Raw genomic sequence first — 17,096 nt, forward strand, 5'->3', positions numbered from 1 at the left:
CCGTGGATCCACCGTCCTTAGGGTTGTTGGAGAGTCGTAAGTATTTTTTTATTATTAGTAATTCAAGTTCTTTATTTATAACATATATCTTATGTCTTAATATTGTTTATATGTAGGTTTACTCCCGACGGTCATCGAGTATCCACATATATCACACGGAAATTTAAGAAAAGAGTCTGCATATTTGGGACTACATGGAGACATGTAGATGCTGCAACTAAGGATTTTTATTATCAAGAATTTGTGGTAAGTAAATTGAATATGTACATTATATTTATCCTTTAATATACTAAAATTTTATTTTTTTAATTGCAGAAAAAATATACATGGGAGGAGGGGCATGAGGCAGAATTTGCAAAAACTTGGAATATTTATTGTGCCAAGTTGTACAAAGACCTATTATACTATGTGAGAAAGGATGGCACACGGCCTGCTTATGTATCCGACGAGATCTGGAGTGCATGGACGGCCACTTGGTCTGCAGAAAGATGGCAGACAAAGGCTCTAAAAGCTCGAGCGAATAGGAATACAGAGCCAGGTGGGCCGAGTACCGGATCTGCTCTGTAAAATACCGAATCAGATAATAATTAAATAATAAGATTAATGGACGAATAATCTTATTAGAATTTTTAGGAATTTTTAGAAATTTTCTGGGATTTAATTGGAGCTCATATGATATATTTAGAGGGGATGTACTAATGGGGCCGATAAAAGCATGTTTGGAATACCCATTAAGTTGAGAGTTGATTGAGAAATTAACCTAGGTCGTTTTAATTAAACCTTAGGTTATAAATACAAACCCTAAGTTTAACTCCTTTAATTGCCGAGTTATATTCTCTCCTCCCGATCTTAGCCGTCGCCCCCTTCCCTCTCGGCCAACTCGCGCGCCGACTCCTCCCCGAGCCCTCACGCGCCGCCACCCAAAAATCCAACACCGGTCCTCTTCTTTGTCGAGCCACGGCCGCCGGACACCACATCCGGCGATCTCTTCTCCTCGCGAGTTCCCGCAAGCACAGCCGCCTCATCGACCGATTGCGCCGGTGCTGCTCATCCCGACGCCGAGCGAGACCTAGGTTGGGGGGGGGTGCACGACTCTCCCAATCCTTCTTCCTCTCGATCTTGCGGCGCTGCTCATTCATCGGATGACATCAGAATTGGTCGCCTGTCCAAGATGAGTAGGGAGCAACGCCGAACCCTATTTCCCTCTAGCCAATCGTCTCCTCTTCTCTGGATCTTGGATCGGGTAGGTCCATTGTTGCCTCCTATTCACCCGTCGTCACTTTGTTGTGTTCCTGATCTCACCTCCTCACCACCTGTAGAGATCAACACCGAGTCGCACCTTCATCAATGATCTTCTTCATCTCGAGCCCTAGCTTCGACCATTAGTTGTGGCAGTCGCTGCTTTACCGACACCTTGGAGGTAATCAACTAACCTAGTAGATGATTTGAGGGATTGATCTAAGATCAGTGTTGATTTAGAGTTATTTGTTTGGAGAGCAGCGACTCCATTCTGCTTCGGCCACTGATTTCGACAGCAACCTCCTTTGGCAGCTGGCAGCAGGTCAAGTGGCAGCGCTACGGATTTTGGTGAGTTTTGATTGATGTTTGAATTTAAATCTAGATTGATTGGTGATATGATTGGAGTAGTTAATCTAATTTGATTATGGATTGAATTAGTGATTTGTGGAGTTAGAAGAGCTTACGATGGAGATTTGATTTCATGATGTGTTGTGGTTTGGTTAACTAGTGGCTGGTTTTTAATATTATTACCAGATTTGAGTTAATTGGTGTTGAGGTGTTGTTTTGAAGAGATGAATAGTTATGCCTTTTGCTAATTCAGTTAGGATGGAGGTTATTTTGATTAAGTATCAATCAATGGGTAAATGATGACAACTTGGATCAAAAATTGTTAAAAAGGTTGATTGTATTAGGGCTAAGCGATGATCGTGTTTCGATTAGGGCTATCCTAATTGGTTTAGAGATTGGTTTAATTATTTGATTCTTGTGAGAGTAGCTAAATAATATCTATTGACGCAGGACATTGATTTGGAGCGAGCAGCACAACGTGGATTTTATTTTCATATGATCGATAAGTAAAGGCGGGTACTTCTTGCTTTGTTTTCTTTTAGCACTTTGACCTTAGTACATGAATTATTTTGGATAAGGACTGTTTACTTTGACTCCACTCTTATTTTTCTACGCTTGATACTTCCACGCAATCTTTGAGAAATTCGTTCCATATTTATACAGTCTCTTATTGTTGTCCATGATCAGTAGCAGATACTAGATACCATGTTTGTATGCTTTGACTGTTGCTTATTTAGGTACGATATTGAGCATGCTGGCTTCATGTAGCATACTTGTTTCTGCTTATATATATATGGTGACTGTTGCATTGTTCGCATCATGTCATTGCATGCATGCCGCATCCTCGGCCACTCGAGAGAGTGGTAGTTGGAGTTGATGTCGCTTGTCCTGTCGTGCCGCACTCGGCCACTCGTGTGAGTGGTAGCTGGAGTTACGAGCAGCAGGGACCCCGTCGCAGATGTAGCTAGTTAGCTACTATGCAACTGTCCCCTCGGCCACTCGTGTGAGTGGTAGCTGGAGTGGTGTACAGTCTATCACTGACCCGGCCTCTCGACCATACAGGGGTCATGATGCAGAGAGGTGGGCGGGAGTGACCATCCGTGCATACACTGTTGTTATTATATTTGTTATGGTTGCTGCTGTTTATATATGCTGTTATTACTTACTTACTACTGTTGTTCGCATATGCTGATATGCTTGTGTTGAGATATATTCTCATTGTCGATGTTTAGTTATTGGAAATTTGTATATACATTGCTTATTACCTCTGTAGTATGAGCAATACTGTAGCAGATTAGTATCAGTTCTGACCTACTATACCTAGCCTAGGATATGGTTTCAGGTATGAGCATTTATTTTGGTTCTATTATAGTATCTGCTATTCTTCCTATGAGGCTATATACTGTTGACACTCTCTACTTACATGTTATGTTCATGCACTATCTCTTTCCTTACCCGCTGAGTTCCAATACTCATTACCCCACAAAAATAATTTTCTTTCACCAGGTAACAGATAGATGATTCATGGATGCTTGGAGAGATGTCGGCTGCCAGTCCTGGGTCCTACGTCACACTCGAGGATAGTTTTCGTTTTGGTTTTGTTATCGTTTGGGGTGGTATATTGTTTTTTTTTGTGTATTTTGTTTTTCAACAAGTCGATGTGAAATTTGGGTCAAGTCTGTTGATCATGTCCGAATGTTGAATCAACGGACGCTGGGCACGTGGCGCTCCCCGGGTCGATGACACGGATCTTCGCCTGATTGCACGAATCTCCGGCGAACCTGCACAGAAGTCGGGCCGGGAAGGGGTTCCCGGCGGCGACCCTCTGACGCTCAAGTCAGGCAAGCAAGCAGTGAAAAAAGTGGCTCCAAAGGTGTTGAACGCGTACCTCCGGCGAAGTATGCGACTCTTTATATAGAGCGGTGAAAGAACTCCTGCACGTCCACCGAGGTGCATACGTGTCCGCAACCCATACCTCGGTATGTGTCTGTCAGAAAGCTTACCTGACGCCATACTGCTACAGTCCGAGTATGTCCTTGATGGGACAACAGAGCACCTCGTTGTCAGACTTGGAGCATGGCCTAGCCATAGGACTTGACGGCTGTCAGAAGGTGTTCTTGTCCATCTTTACCCACCACAGGTCGGGACGTCCGTCCGTCCGGCTGGACGGGGAGTTCACGCGCCGGCCGGCCGGACCTCATCTCATGCCCTGGCCGGACGGAACTCCCCTCCCGTCCGGACTGCCATTTACTTCGATATGCTGGGGAGAATTTCGGTAGGGTGCTATGTAAGGACTGTTAACAGTATATCACCTTCTCTTAGGCCTTCCGCTCGGCTCCTTGCTACTGTTCCACTGAGCGTCGGAACCCCGACTCCCGCCGGGGCGCCTTTTACCGTCAGATATTCCTCGGTCGGCCGGCCGGGAGGTCCCGGCCGGCCCATCCTTCTCCGGTCGTCCAACTGGCCCTTTGACTTCCGTGGGGCGTTGACCCCTCAAAATAGGGGTCCCCTGTTCTAACCACCGGATCACTTGCCTCCCCCTCGAGTCTAGTCGAAGGAGGCGAAGTCCGACTGACTGGACTGCCGATCTGACTGAGTAACAACCGCTATCTTAATCCGCTCAGCCAGACTTAGGGATGCTCATCCGTTCGGTGGTATCTTGTCCGTGCCTTGTATTCTCTTGGAACCCATGCCCGATTCTCTCCCCTGGTGCCCATCACGTGTGCTGCGCACGATAAGGGGCGCTCATTAAATGCGACCAGTATCCTACTGACACGTGGCGATCGTGCGTTTGTCAGCGTATGACGGTGGCGTCACTTCCGATGGGACAGCCGCCGTTTGAAATAAACGGCTGGATGATGGCCTCATTTTTCACGACCTGGATCGGATGGTGGAGGTGGCTCCCGGGCGGCGATATAAGGCCCGCGACTTATTTTCCGCCGCACTGTTGCTTCATCCTGCTTCGTTTTCGCGCTGCTATTGCTTCTGCTCCGGCGATCGTTATTCCTCACCTGTTTGGTGCGCTCGCCCTCTTCCTCCTTTCCTTGATCTTTCTCGTACCCGTAAGCCTTCCTTTTCAGCTCCCCTTCTCCTGCATTGCTTTCTTTTTCATTCATCCAGCCATTTATTTCAAACGGCGGCTGTCCCATTGGAAGTGACGCCACCGCCATACGCTGACAAATGCACGATCGCCACGTGTCAGCAGGATACTGGTCGCATTTAATGAGCGCCCCTTATCGTGCGCAGCACACGTGATGGGCAGTAGGGGAGAGAATCGGGCATGGGTTCCAAGAGAATACAAGGCACGGACAAGATACCGCCGAACGGATGAGCATCCCTAAGTCTGGCTGAGCGGATTAAGATAGCGGTCGTTACTCAGTCAGATCGGCAGTCCAGTCAGTCGGACTTCGCCTCCTTCGACTAAACTCGAGGGGGAGGCAAGTGATCCGGTGGTTAGAACATGGGATCCCTATTTTGAGGGGTCAACGCCCCGCGGAAATCAAAGGGCCAGTTGGGCGACCGGAGAAGGATGGGCCGGCCGGGACCTCCCGGCCGGCCGACCGAGGAATATCTGACGGTAAAAGGCGCCCCGGCGGGAGTCGGGGTTCCGACGCTCAGTGGAACAGTAGCAAGGAGCCGAGCGGAAGGCCTAAGAGAAGTCAGGACGGGAGGGGAGTTCCGTCCGGCCAGGGCGTGAGATGAGGTCCGGCCGGCCGGCGCGTGAACTCCCAGTCCAGCCGGACGGACGGACGTCCCGACCTGTGGTGGGTAGAGATGGACAAGAACACCTTCTGACAGCCGTCAAGTCCTATGGCTAGGCCATGCTCCAAGTCTGACAACGAGGTGTTCTGTTGTCCCATCAAGGACATACTCGGACTGTAGCAGTATGGCGTCAGGTAAGCTTTCTGACAGACACATACCGAGGTATGGGTTGCGGACACGTATGCACCTCGGTGGACGTGCAGGAGCTCTTTCACCGCTCTATATAAAGAGTCACATACTTCGCCGGAGGTACGCGTTCAACACCTTTGGAGCCACTTTTTTCACTGCTTGCTTGCCTGACTTGAGCGTCGGAGGGTCGCCGCCGGGAACCCTTCCCGGCCCGACTTCTGTGCAGGTTCGCCGGAGATTCGTGCAATCAGGCGAAGATCCGCGTCATCGACCCGGGGAGCGCCACGTGCCAGCGTCCGTTGATTCAGCATTCGGACAGGATCATCTGTGATGACTGGTATTTTTGTTAGTGTCGTTGTTGATTTTACGTTCATATCGTTTTATGTCTTCCGCTGCTGTGTGTTTACGTTCAGCCGTGTAGGCTTATTAAACTGCGTGGTTATGATATTTCGATTCTATATATATTCCAGCCGAGTGTGGCTGAGGTATATTTTGTATGTAGTAATGCTTCAGATTGTCACCCGTACAGGGGAGATGCTGTCGAAATTTTTTCGGACAGGGACTCCTCTGGGGCGTGATATGCTCGGCATACATCAGGATCTCGATCCATTATTGAGCACGCTATGGATCTGGTGATTTTAATTTAAAGTTATATAAATTAAATTTTTATTTATTAATAAACTTGTATAATTTTAGCCAAACTTATTTGTGCATGCAGGAGCGTTCTTTAGAAAGACAACCCACTTGCTTGGAGATCTTTCTCAAGACTCACCAGAGAAAGGATGACACATATGTTGATGATCGATCAAAGAACATTTGGGTTTGAATTATTAACTTGCAATTTATATTTAATCTTTAATAATGATTAATTAGCTTTATAATTGTGTATAAGTTATAAATTGTATATTTTTTCTACACAGGAGGAAATGACAAACAGGGTTGCTCAGGCATCTCAGCCACCAGTAGAGGGAGGGGAGTCATAGGATCTATCCACCCAGGAAATAAACGAAATTTATTATGATGTTGTGGGTGGAAGGACAAAGAACTCCTCCCTCTACGGCCTTGGCTCCCAGGCCAAGGTGGTATTTGATCGCTTGAGGACTCCTATGGGTCGTGCGAGTTCCTCTTCTTCTTCTTCTTCTAAGGTGGAGTCATTAAGAAAAGAAAACCAAGAATTGAAGACTCAGATGACTACCATGGATCAGAGGTGGGAGAAGAAGTGGGCTGCATAGGAGCAGGCATTGGCCCATATGCAAGCAATCATTGCATGATGGGACCCATCACAGCAGCCCCATTCACAGTAGCCCTAGTCAGAGGAGACCCGAGACCCATCAGACCCCACTGATGATTAGATTTTTTTGAGGTATGTTTAACTATAACTTGATTTTTTTTAGAATTTCTTAGAAATTCATTAAGTCAAATATATTTATTCTATTGGGATATTATTAGATGTTTATCTTAAAGTGTTTTACATTTTCCAGGAGTTAATACTGATACATTCACCATCACCACTATTATTGGTTATCCAAAATATAATCCAGGTATTTTTTTTTTACAAGAAAAATTAGTTATATATAACAATGTTTGAGTTATATTACATTTGCATTGATTTATTCTAATCATAATCTATTGTATTTGACTTTTACAGGATTATATTCGGATATATGTATAGGTGATGTATCATGGTATGTATTTTGGATATTTTGTATTTGTCGTTCACTTATATACTTTTAGATACTTATGATTGTGAGCACTTGATACTTAGATTTTATTATATTTTGGAGATTTTCTATTTGTCGTTCAGTTATGTTTATGTATTTATTGTATGTTGTATTTTGGAGATTGTGGATTGATTTATATTGTGATCTTGTTGTTGTATGTTGTTAGTATATTATGTGAATTGTGATATATGTATGAATTGTGTTTGTGATGCCATCGCTTATGATGGTTTGTATTTGTATTAAATTATATATGGGAAACGAGCAAAACAAGTGCAGGGTTTTAAATTTTTTCAGTTTTTTACCGACGGAATTATAATTTCCGTCGATAAAATATCAAAAGAACAGTAAAAGTTTGCGATATATTGCCGACGGAATCCCTAATTCCGTCGGTACTTGCCGACAGAATCACTCATTCCGTTGGAGAATCCTGACGGAATCACTCATTCCGTGGGTAAGTACCGACGGAATCAGGGATTCTGTCAGCCTATTTCCGACGGAATCAATGATTTTGTCAGCCTACTCCCGACGGAATCAGTGATTCCGTCGGGAATCTCCGTTACCTACCGTTTGGTTTTTTACCGACAGGGAAAATATTCAGTCGGTAATATACCGACGGAAAATATAATTCCGTCGAAAATTACCGACGGAAATACTATTCCGTCGGTAAAGTGAATTGTCGACCAAATTACTCCCGATACCATGAATTCCGCTGGTATTCCGTCGGTAATGCCAAATACCGACGGAATACCGACGGAATATTCAGTCGGTAATAATAGTATTTTTTTTTAGTGAAACTTATTAAATTTTGATGGAAAAATTAAAAAATAGTATATATCCTCTTAAATTTTGACGATAAAAATGGTTTCTCCCTTCAACTCAGTTAGAAGACGTGTCGAAGTCCCTCCTCTAATAATATGGCAGTAAGTGAGCTGGGAAGAAGGTGAGAAAATTAGACTCCGGCGACATAGCAAAATTAGAAATTGGAACATTTCTTGAACTATTAAGAACAGGGATAAAATTGGAATAAAAAATCTTTTGTTTTCCATTCCCCTTCCTTACACCCCAATTCGGAGTGTAAGAAAATCTCTCTTTCCAGGGATTCTGTCAGCCTATTTCCGACGGAATCAATGATTTTGTCAGCCTACTCCCGACGGAATCAGTGATTCAAAGTTTCCCTTCCCTTTATTTCCCCTTCCTTCACCTCCTCCCAAACAGACTGTAAGAGGTAAAAGAATATGAGGGATGTCTTTTCCCTTAAATATTTCTACTTAAACCTTTTTATTATGATTAAATATTAATTAATCAATTAATTAATATCATAATGATTAATCTTTTAATCAATCAATCAATTAATCAATAAAATTAATTATAATTTCATACCCCTCAATGATTCCATATATTCAAATTAATATTCATTCATAAATTCAACTCGTATATAAGTTAAACTTTTATCCAATCATATCAGACCAACTCAATACTTATTTTGGACCAACAATCTAGTATTGAGTCAATAACAATACAGAAATCCTATCTTACGGTTTTAAGCAGTTCTAAGGTTAGACTTTTTTTCTTTGAGTTTCAACATTGTGACAATTGAAATTTCATAATAACTATTGATAATTTGTTATGCTTAGGAGATATCTGGTGATGTATTTGAAGTAGGAATTACAGAATTGAGCCAAATTAATTAAAAAAATTATTGATATTTAAGTTCAAATTTGAAAAATATGCTATATTTTAATTCAATTTGAAGTTCGAAAGTATAAATGACTTTGATTCGAGACTGATTCAACGTAAAATTGAAGTTTGAGTTATGTTTGACTTGTTCCAACTTGAATTCAAGTAGAATCGAATAATAGATAGAAATGACGCAAATTTGAAATTTGTTTGACATATTTGATTTTTAATTTGAGCATATTTGATCTAGAGTTATGTGCAATATAATCAAAAATAAAAATAATGATATCAAAGTATTACCAAAGTAAACAGAATATTATGAGTGTGAATTTGATTTATGGACAATTGAATAAAATATTATAGATTTAAATTTGATTAGTAAAATTATTAAATATGTTTTTATTTGACTCAAATTCAATAATTTTGAAAATGAATCAAATATTTGTTGAGTTGTCTTGAAAAACTTGTGAGATAGCTTGATTCATTTGCACCCTTAATTTGGAAAAGAAAAGTGAACATTCTTTTTTAGGTAGAGATGTTGGTAGAATGTAGGGTGAAGTTTTCTATTTTTCTCAATCAATATTGATTGAGAAGTTAGGAAAATTTTAAAGATCATTTTTTAAGTTTGGTCTAAATTCAAATCAAATATTTTTTAAGTTATTTCAAAAAGATCATGAGCCAATTCGATTCTCGTTTGCACTTTTAATTTGGAGGTCATAAAAAAACACTTACTTGAATTCGAATTAAATATTTTTTTTGAAATCTCTCAAAAAGCTCATAAGTTCACTCCATCCATTTACACCCATAATTTGGAGGATTAAAACAACTATATTACTTATAGAGAAGTGAGCATTCTTCTTATGTAGAGGCATTTTAGTGCTGGTAGAGTGCTAGGTGATGTTTTCTATTTTTCTCCATCAAAATTGATTGAGAAGTTTAGGATAGATTGAAAGATCAGTTTTGCAAGTTGTGAATATTAATTTATCTAGTTTTGATTATACTTTTACGCTTCTTATTTTTATGTTATGCAAACTTAGATTCTCTGAATGAATGTAGATTCTCTCACTGTGTATGTCTGTATCTTGTGTTTTTCACCCATTAATGACAAAGATTTCATTGCATGGGCTGGAGGTTATTCCCCAAATTAAATCTCATTGAATGTCAAAAATTTTTGAATCCCATTGAATGGTGTTCTTAGAGACCAGAGGTTATTAGTTTATGGGGTAATGCATCTACTCCATCCATGGATGATAATTTACTTCAAATTGGATTAAAAAAAATTGATATATGATCCAAATAAAGGAGGGTATGGAGATTTTTTAAATTAGAGCTGATTAAATAATCAAATGAAGATTTTTAAATTCAATTATGGATGAGGATCCCATCACGACTTAAATATCTCATTAAATTATATATAGTGTCATGTTAGCATGCACATCTACGATGGGTGTGGCTATCTTCTCTTAATATATCTAGAGAGAGATTTGTTAGTTTGTACATCCGTTCGATGCACACTTTTGGATGATCCTCACATGACCGGGCGCTCGGAGCCTCTTCCGAGCATCCCGATTCATTTTCATATATATATATAGAGAGAGAGAGAGTGTACACAAATGGTGATTTCCGAAACTGTGTAGCTACCCAAATCGCATAGATGGGTTTGGGATTGTCCAAATTGTGTAGCCTCACGTGGATTCATTTCCCATTTTACTCTTCCTAAAAATTGCATGCATAGTTATGTGATCATTCGAAGCAAGGATGTGGTTTAAACGACAGTCCGAGGCATCTTACTGAACCACTCGCGCATTTTCTCATAAAAAGATTCTGACACCGCCTCGCTCACACTTCATGGGCAAAACTAGAAACTCTAGTTTCCACCGACGAAATCAATCAAATCCTTACTTTTACTTCATCAATCCATCTCCATTTAGTGTTGATCATTGACGCTTTCACAAGCTTCTCTCACACCTCATCGACGAAACTGAGAACAGTAACTCTCAGTGCTTTATCGGTGATCGTATGATCTCCCTTAGTACAAGACTTTTATCTCTTTAGTTAGATGTTTATTTCCCTGAAGAATTAGGTCTGAATGAATGAGAGTTGACTCTAAGACTACAAAATTATTAATATTCAAAATGTCAAAGCATGCATCATTTCTCTTTTAAGTGAAATTATTTTGATTATATATTTTTATGTTTACCTTTGTTTCATAAAAGATATGTGATTAAATTAACTTAAACAGTATAGTACAAATAGGTCAACGAGTTTAATTTAAAAAATGTATTATGACAGTATTATTATCAACTAAAGAATAATGTTTACAAATAGTTTGTTCTGTGCAATTAATTACTAGCGCTACTAATTATCATATTCAGTTTGTATTTAAAATTTTAATTATACTGAATTAGATAAAATGTATAATTTATTTTGACTTTTATGATATATTTTTTACCATTCAAAAATTGCCTAACAGAATGATTGTGGTAAGTTTTTCAAAAAAAAAAATCTTTTTAATTTTTACGCAATTATTGTGGCCAGAGGGGTATGTCAATAAATGGTAAATTTGGGGCTCTTTTGCGATTTGGTCCGTGCCCGACTTCCCGTTCATCGACCAGCCATCGCCTACTTGGCGCGGTTTCTCCATTTTTAGCTTCCGATAAAAACGATAACAACACAATTGCATCGATCCTTCGTCCCCTTTCTCCTCCTCCCGTTGCGTCGTCGCCGAGCCGGAGCTCGTCTAGCCGTCGATGAGCTCGGGATTCGGCCTCCTGCCGGACGGTATCGGCAACACGTAGCTCCTATGTCCATTCCCTAGGCCTGACGGAGAACCAAATCCGACGTATCCGCGGCCTAGGGTTCCCCCCCTTTTCGCCCCATCGTTTCTTTTTCGCCGAGGTAATGTTCCAATCGTGTTCCTAATTCCGTCGTTCTCTTCAAATTGCGATTTCCCTTTGCTGTTCGTCCAGGCTTTCATTTTAATTCCATCTTGCCATTGGTGTTTGCTATCTCTTGTTATTTTGTCTATTGGATTGTTTTTTGGGTGTAAAATATGAATATTTATCGTGATTTTTCGACAATTTATTTATCAATGATTTGCATGCCATTTTTTATTTTGTCGTGGGGAAATGACGTTGTTTCCAATTACAAGGAGACACTTGCTATAGTGTTTCTGATACTAACACATGACAATATGATCTTCTTTAGCAGATATCAAAAGGTTGCAAGGTAAAATGTATGAAAACTCTCTTCCTCATCAAATTACTGATTCGAATCAGAGGATCACTGAGGGGGTTGGCCCGCCAAAGCGGTTATATCGAGTGTGGAAAGGAAGCAATGTAATTAGATCCCCAACTTCATGTTTTTTTATATGATTCTGCTGATTCTTGCACGGGCCAATCCGATAACTGCTCTCAAGTTGAAATAGCAACTTATTATCTCCATTTTAATTTCTTGCAGAAATTCTGTTTTGGTGGGAGACTTATATTTGGTCCAGATGTCAGATCTTTAATGCTCACAGTGCCTCTTATTGTTGTCCCAGTTATCTTCTTTGTGTTATTTGTTTCGGACAAGTTGGTGAACGAGTTTCAACATCCCTTGGGAAAATTTATAGTTGATTTTGCTGTTGTCTTTGCTGCTTATGTGAGTGACCCTTCCTCATATTGTTATTTAATTGTTTATGGTTTCCTTTCTCTTACTGTGCATAATTTCTTTTCCAACTGTCACGTCAGTTTCAATTTGAATTTTCTAGGTTCAAACAAATTAAGGAGTGTGCTTTGTTGTGGGCGAGGCTTAGCCGACATAATTACTTACTCATGCACAAATAAGTGTGCTTCTTTTGTTTCAGCTTGGTTACATCTTCTGAAAGTAACCATAGACCTCTGTCCTGAAGTGTAGTATCTGTTGTAAGTTTCATAATGAAGATACAGCTAAAACCTTCAAGGCTCATTAAAAATAAAGCCCCACTAACCGTGATTATTATTGAGAAATTATCTGAATAATAATATAAGCTGAAGCACAACTGTACCAAAAACTAACCACAAGAATTTGTAAGAGAGAAGTCAAATTTTAAAATTTTGAACTCTGACACTGAAATATCTGCAAATCAAATTGCAGGGATGACAGTTTTTTTTAAACTCAAGCCCATTTCAGCTTTTGCCGGAAGTTTGCTATCACTCTTTAATAATATCATCAATATTCTCAGTTTTTGATATGTGCAGGATGTTGCAATGCTATTTCTCACTTCAGGCAGAGATCCAGGGATTGTTCCTCGCAATGCACAGCCTCCTGAACTGACAGATTTTGATAGCACCTCCCCTAGATTCGCAGAGTGGTCAGGAGCTTATACTGGCTCAAGTTTGCCACTGACCAAGGATGTATTTGTTAATGGAATTGTTGTGAAAGTCAAGTATTGCAATACGTGCATGCTTTATCGCCCACCTCGTTGCTCCCATTGCTCAATTTGCAACAACTGTGTGGAACGCTTCGATCATCATTGCCCTTGGGTCGGCCAGTGTATTGGAAGAGTATGGTTTTCTTTTTTACTTTTTTATACTCATCCTTTTGCATCTTTGTTTATGGAAATATCCATGACCATGAATCAGGTGCAAGTTAACTAGCGTACTGAGTCAAGCAAAGGGAGACAGGATTGGATAAAAAAGAGAGATAATATCTCATGGACTTTTTTAAGGTTCTGATATTCTTCCAGATTACTGGTGGTGAATATCCTGATACAACAATAGTCAGATTAAATTAGGAACAATATAATCAATGAAAAGTAGCTTGGTATTAAGACTTTAGCCTGATTTGACTTAAATTTGCCTAGGCTTGAGCTACCCTTAGATCCTGACAGTGAGGTGTCTCCTCTGACCTTGACTTTCATTTTAAATACTGCATTGCTCCAATCCATCAAGTTCTTCCTCTCATTTGCTACTAGAGTCATCATTCTTCTTGATGTTGTCATTGGCCTTCAACAAATTGGAGGCTTAATTTTCTAATGACCAAGGTGATTAATCATCTCAATGTTGGTTGAGTTTCTTTTCTAGTAACAATGTCCAAGTAACAACTTATTTGCCAGGAACATTACGAGTGCATTTTGATTTGAAAATATATGATCCATTTTACTTTTTTTAGTGAAAATCTCTCATAATTCTTGTACAGTATCTTGTAATAGATTCCAGCTAGCAAGAGAAACATAGGGTAACATAAGGGTGTCCCTCTTATGTCTAGACTTAATAATCAAATCTTCATTCGAGATTATTCATGTAAGGTTTATACCAAGTTTGTGCTAGATTTCCCTGCCTTTTTATTTACTTAAGTGAGGCCCTTGAGGCTCACTTATTGATGTCAGGAATAAAAGGCCTATAGACTATAATGGCCGATAAGGCCTGGTCAATTGTTGCTCATGATTTGAGCAACATATTGATTGTAGGAAATTAGTTTTCATAACCAAGTGATTAGTGATTGATAAGGATATGGATGGACTTTTTTACAAGCAGATTGATTTAAATCAATTAATTGAATAAGAAATTGATGTCCAAAATTATTTGAGCGATGGAGAAAACCATGAGATTATTCATTGATTTGGTAAGGCATGAGCTCATATACGAGCATCGTCCATATATGTGAACACGTGAGTGCTATCTCAAGTATGTGTGAATCCTAATTTGCATGGGACTAGAGGAAATTGAAGCATGCAAAGCTAATTGGGCTGCTAAGCCTCAATTAGGCATCGATGTAAAAAGCCTATTTGGACGATTGATTGGTTACCCAAAGCCTACCATAATTGGCTGCAAGAAGGCAAAAAAAGAGCCTTAATGGGTGAAGCTAACGGCTAAATTAGTAGCGACACCAAGGGGGCACACCCTTTGCTAATTTGTTCTTGATTGATTAAGCCAAGGGGCTTAATTTCTTCTAGAAGTATAAAAAAATTATACATCATGGGACATAACTCTAATTTGTGTCCTTTGAGTGAATCTCTCCATCATTACAAAAAGAATCTCATTCTATCACTCTCGCCTATCAAGTTGTTGTATCTTGAAAGACAATTGCCGATAAACTGTAAGCATATTTCGGTGTGTCGATTATCTGAGTAGTATCTCTACAACTGATAGCAAAGTCGTTGGTGACAACCATCCCAAATAGCTGAGTCACCCCTCCTAGAAAGAGGATGTGTGAAGACGTCCTATGGCTCCGAGACAACTAACCCAAATGGTGACTTGACTGCCCAAAGAGGTTGTATCAAATAATTACAGAGATGTGCTACTTCTCGAAGGGGTAAGTATATCCAAAGGGACACATCAAACCGAAGGGGTGCCTCAACAATCAGAAGGAGTGTGTCAAATAAAGTTGAAGAGATACAATTCACATTATCATAATAAAAATCTTGTTGTATTGAGTAGCCAATGAAATGACGAGCTCACCATCTCCATGAGAAAAGCTACACCACCAAATCTACAACTACATTGATTACTCCCAACTCGCTTTTGGAGGTGAGGTGGGTAGACATTGTTTATAAACATGTCATGTTGTAGTTATGTATCCAACTCTTTGCCAGAAAGACTTTGCATTTCACAATTGTTCATACAGTCATTCTTTTCTTAGTTAGCTTCAAACTATTTAATTGCCAAGTAAAAAAAATAATATAATTTCCAAGCACATTCAGGCTACATCTGTTTCATTCATCGAGACTTATATTGTTTTATTTTGTGGAAGCAGAGGAACTATCGTTTCTTCTTTATGTTTGTCACGTCCACGACATTACTATGTCTATACGTATTTTCCTTTTGCTGGGTTAACCTCACAAAGATCATGGGAGCATATCACTGCAATCTTTGGCAAGCTGTTCTGCAATCACCTGTTTCGGGCATCCTCATCATTTATACATTCATAGGAGCTTGGTTTGTTGGAGGCCTGACAGCTTTTCACCTTTACTTAGTTTGCACCAATCAGGTATGTTCTTCGTTGCTGAAAGTTGTAGATAGCCAATTCAGCCTCTATCTTTTTTGCTATGCAAACTTCAAGTCCTCACAAAAATTATGCTTGCAGACAACATATGAGAACTTCAGGTATCGTTATGATGGCAAAAAGAATCCATATAACCATGGATGCATTCATAATGTCAAGGAGATCCTTTTCTCAGAAATCCCTAAATCCATGAATAATTTCAGAGCAATGGTGAAAGAGGATTCATCCAGGTTCTCTTCATCAAATTCTATGGGGAGAGCTATTAGTCCCCCTATTATGAAGCCAGACTTCGACCTGGAGATGGGTGTCAAACGGCACAATGTTGCTGCAGACGAGCTCGACGACCTGCAGAATCAGTTTCAGCTTGGAGCACTAGAAAGATGCGACTTCGGGACGCCACGTTCAGACTTTTCTACAGACAAAAGCAATCAGGAAACACCGAAACATGTTAAAGAATATGAAATGGACCACCATTGGGAGAAGAAACAAGACACGGAGAGCTTTTCTGCTGAGTTCAAGATGTATTGACAGAGTATCGAACCATGAATTGGTTTGATAAGCCAGTTGACAAACAGTTGGTGATCATTTGGTTTCGATCCAAAAGGGGGAAAACAACAGTTGTCAATCCAGCTAAATGGAAGTGGATCTCGGAACTGGCAGACAGCGGAAGCAGCATGCAAGGACACTTGCCTGTAATTTCATTATTCTTGAGTTTGGATAGACACTAACACAGACATGGAGTTTATACGTTTGTAAATGAATGCATCGATCGCTGTTAATAATATCCACATTTTGTTTCATACAATTGTAGTATGCCAATGGAGCCTTTCTAGAAACATCTTTAGCGATATTTTATTTTAAGATAAATTATTGAACATTCTATGTACTAGTGTATTTTGTTAGTATTCTATGTTTATTTCATCTTGTTTAAAGGAAGAAAGAAATCCTCACTTTTACTTTAATACATATTATGATTAATTTAATATAAATTAATATTATGGGAAGTGTATGATATTAATCTGTGAAGGATGAGCTGTGGATCCACCTATATATATATGTAAATATGAACAAAATATCTTAATTTTATTAGATTCTTTTATATAATCCCGATGCCCAATAAAAGCAGAGGAATGAAGAGCAGAATAAGATAAATCATGAGGAATTGGATTTTGGCATTTTTGTCGACAGAGGAAAGCTTATTAGAATAGGTTATTAGACTTATTAATTTTTATAACTTAAGCTGCAGAGTGCAGA

General features: G+C 39.8%; 1 protein-coding gene across 1 annotated transcript; it reads left to right on the forward strand.

The window, feature by feature from the left end:
* Nucleotides 1-11,481: 11,481 nt before the first annotated feature.
* On the forward strand, nt 11,482-16,642 carry LOC121975177 (probable protein S-acyltransferase 7). The gene is made up of 6 exons (XM_042526638.1): nt 11,482-11,774; nt 12,087-12,214; nt 12,336-12,518; nt 13,097-13,402; nt 15,594-15,827; nt 15,924-16,642. Exons 2-6 carry the CDS (start codon nt 12,110-12,112, stop codon nt 16,368-16,370), a joined length of 1,275 nt encoding a protein of 424 aa, XP_042382572.1. The 5' UTR covers nt 11,482-11,774; nt 12,087-12,109; the 3' UTR covers nt 16,371-16,642.
* Nucleotides 16,643-17,096: the final 454 nt, after the last annotated feature.

Source organism: Zingiber officinale, chromosome 4B (assembly GCF_018446385.1).
Source record: "Zingiber officinale cultivar Zhangliang chromosome 4B, Zo_v1.1, whole genome shotgun sequence".
In the NCBI taxonomy this organism is placed as follows: Eukaryota; Viridiplantae; Streptophyta; class Magnoliopsida; order Zingiberales; family Zingiberaceae; genus Zingiber; species Zingiber officinale.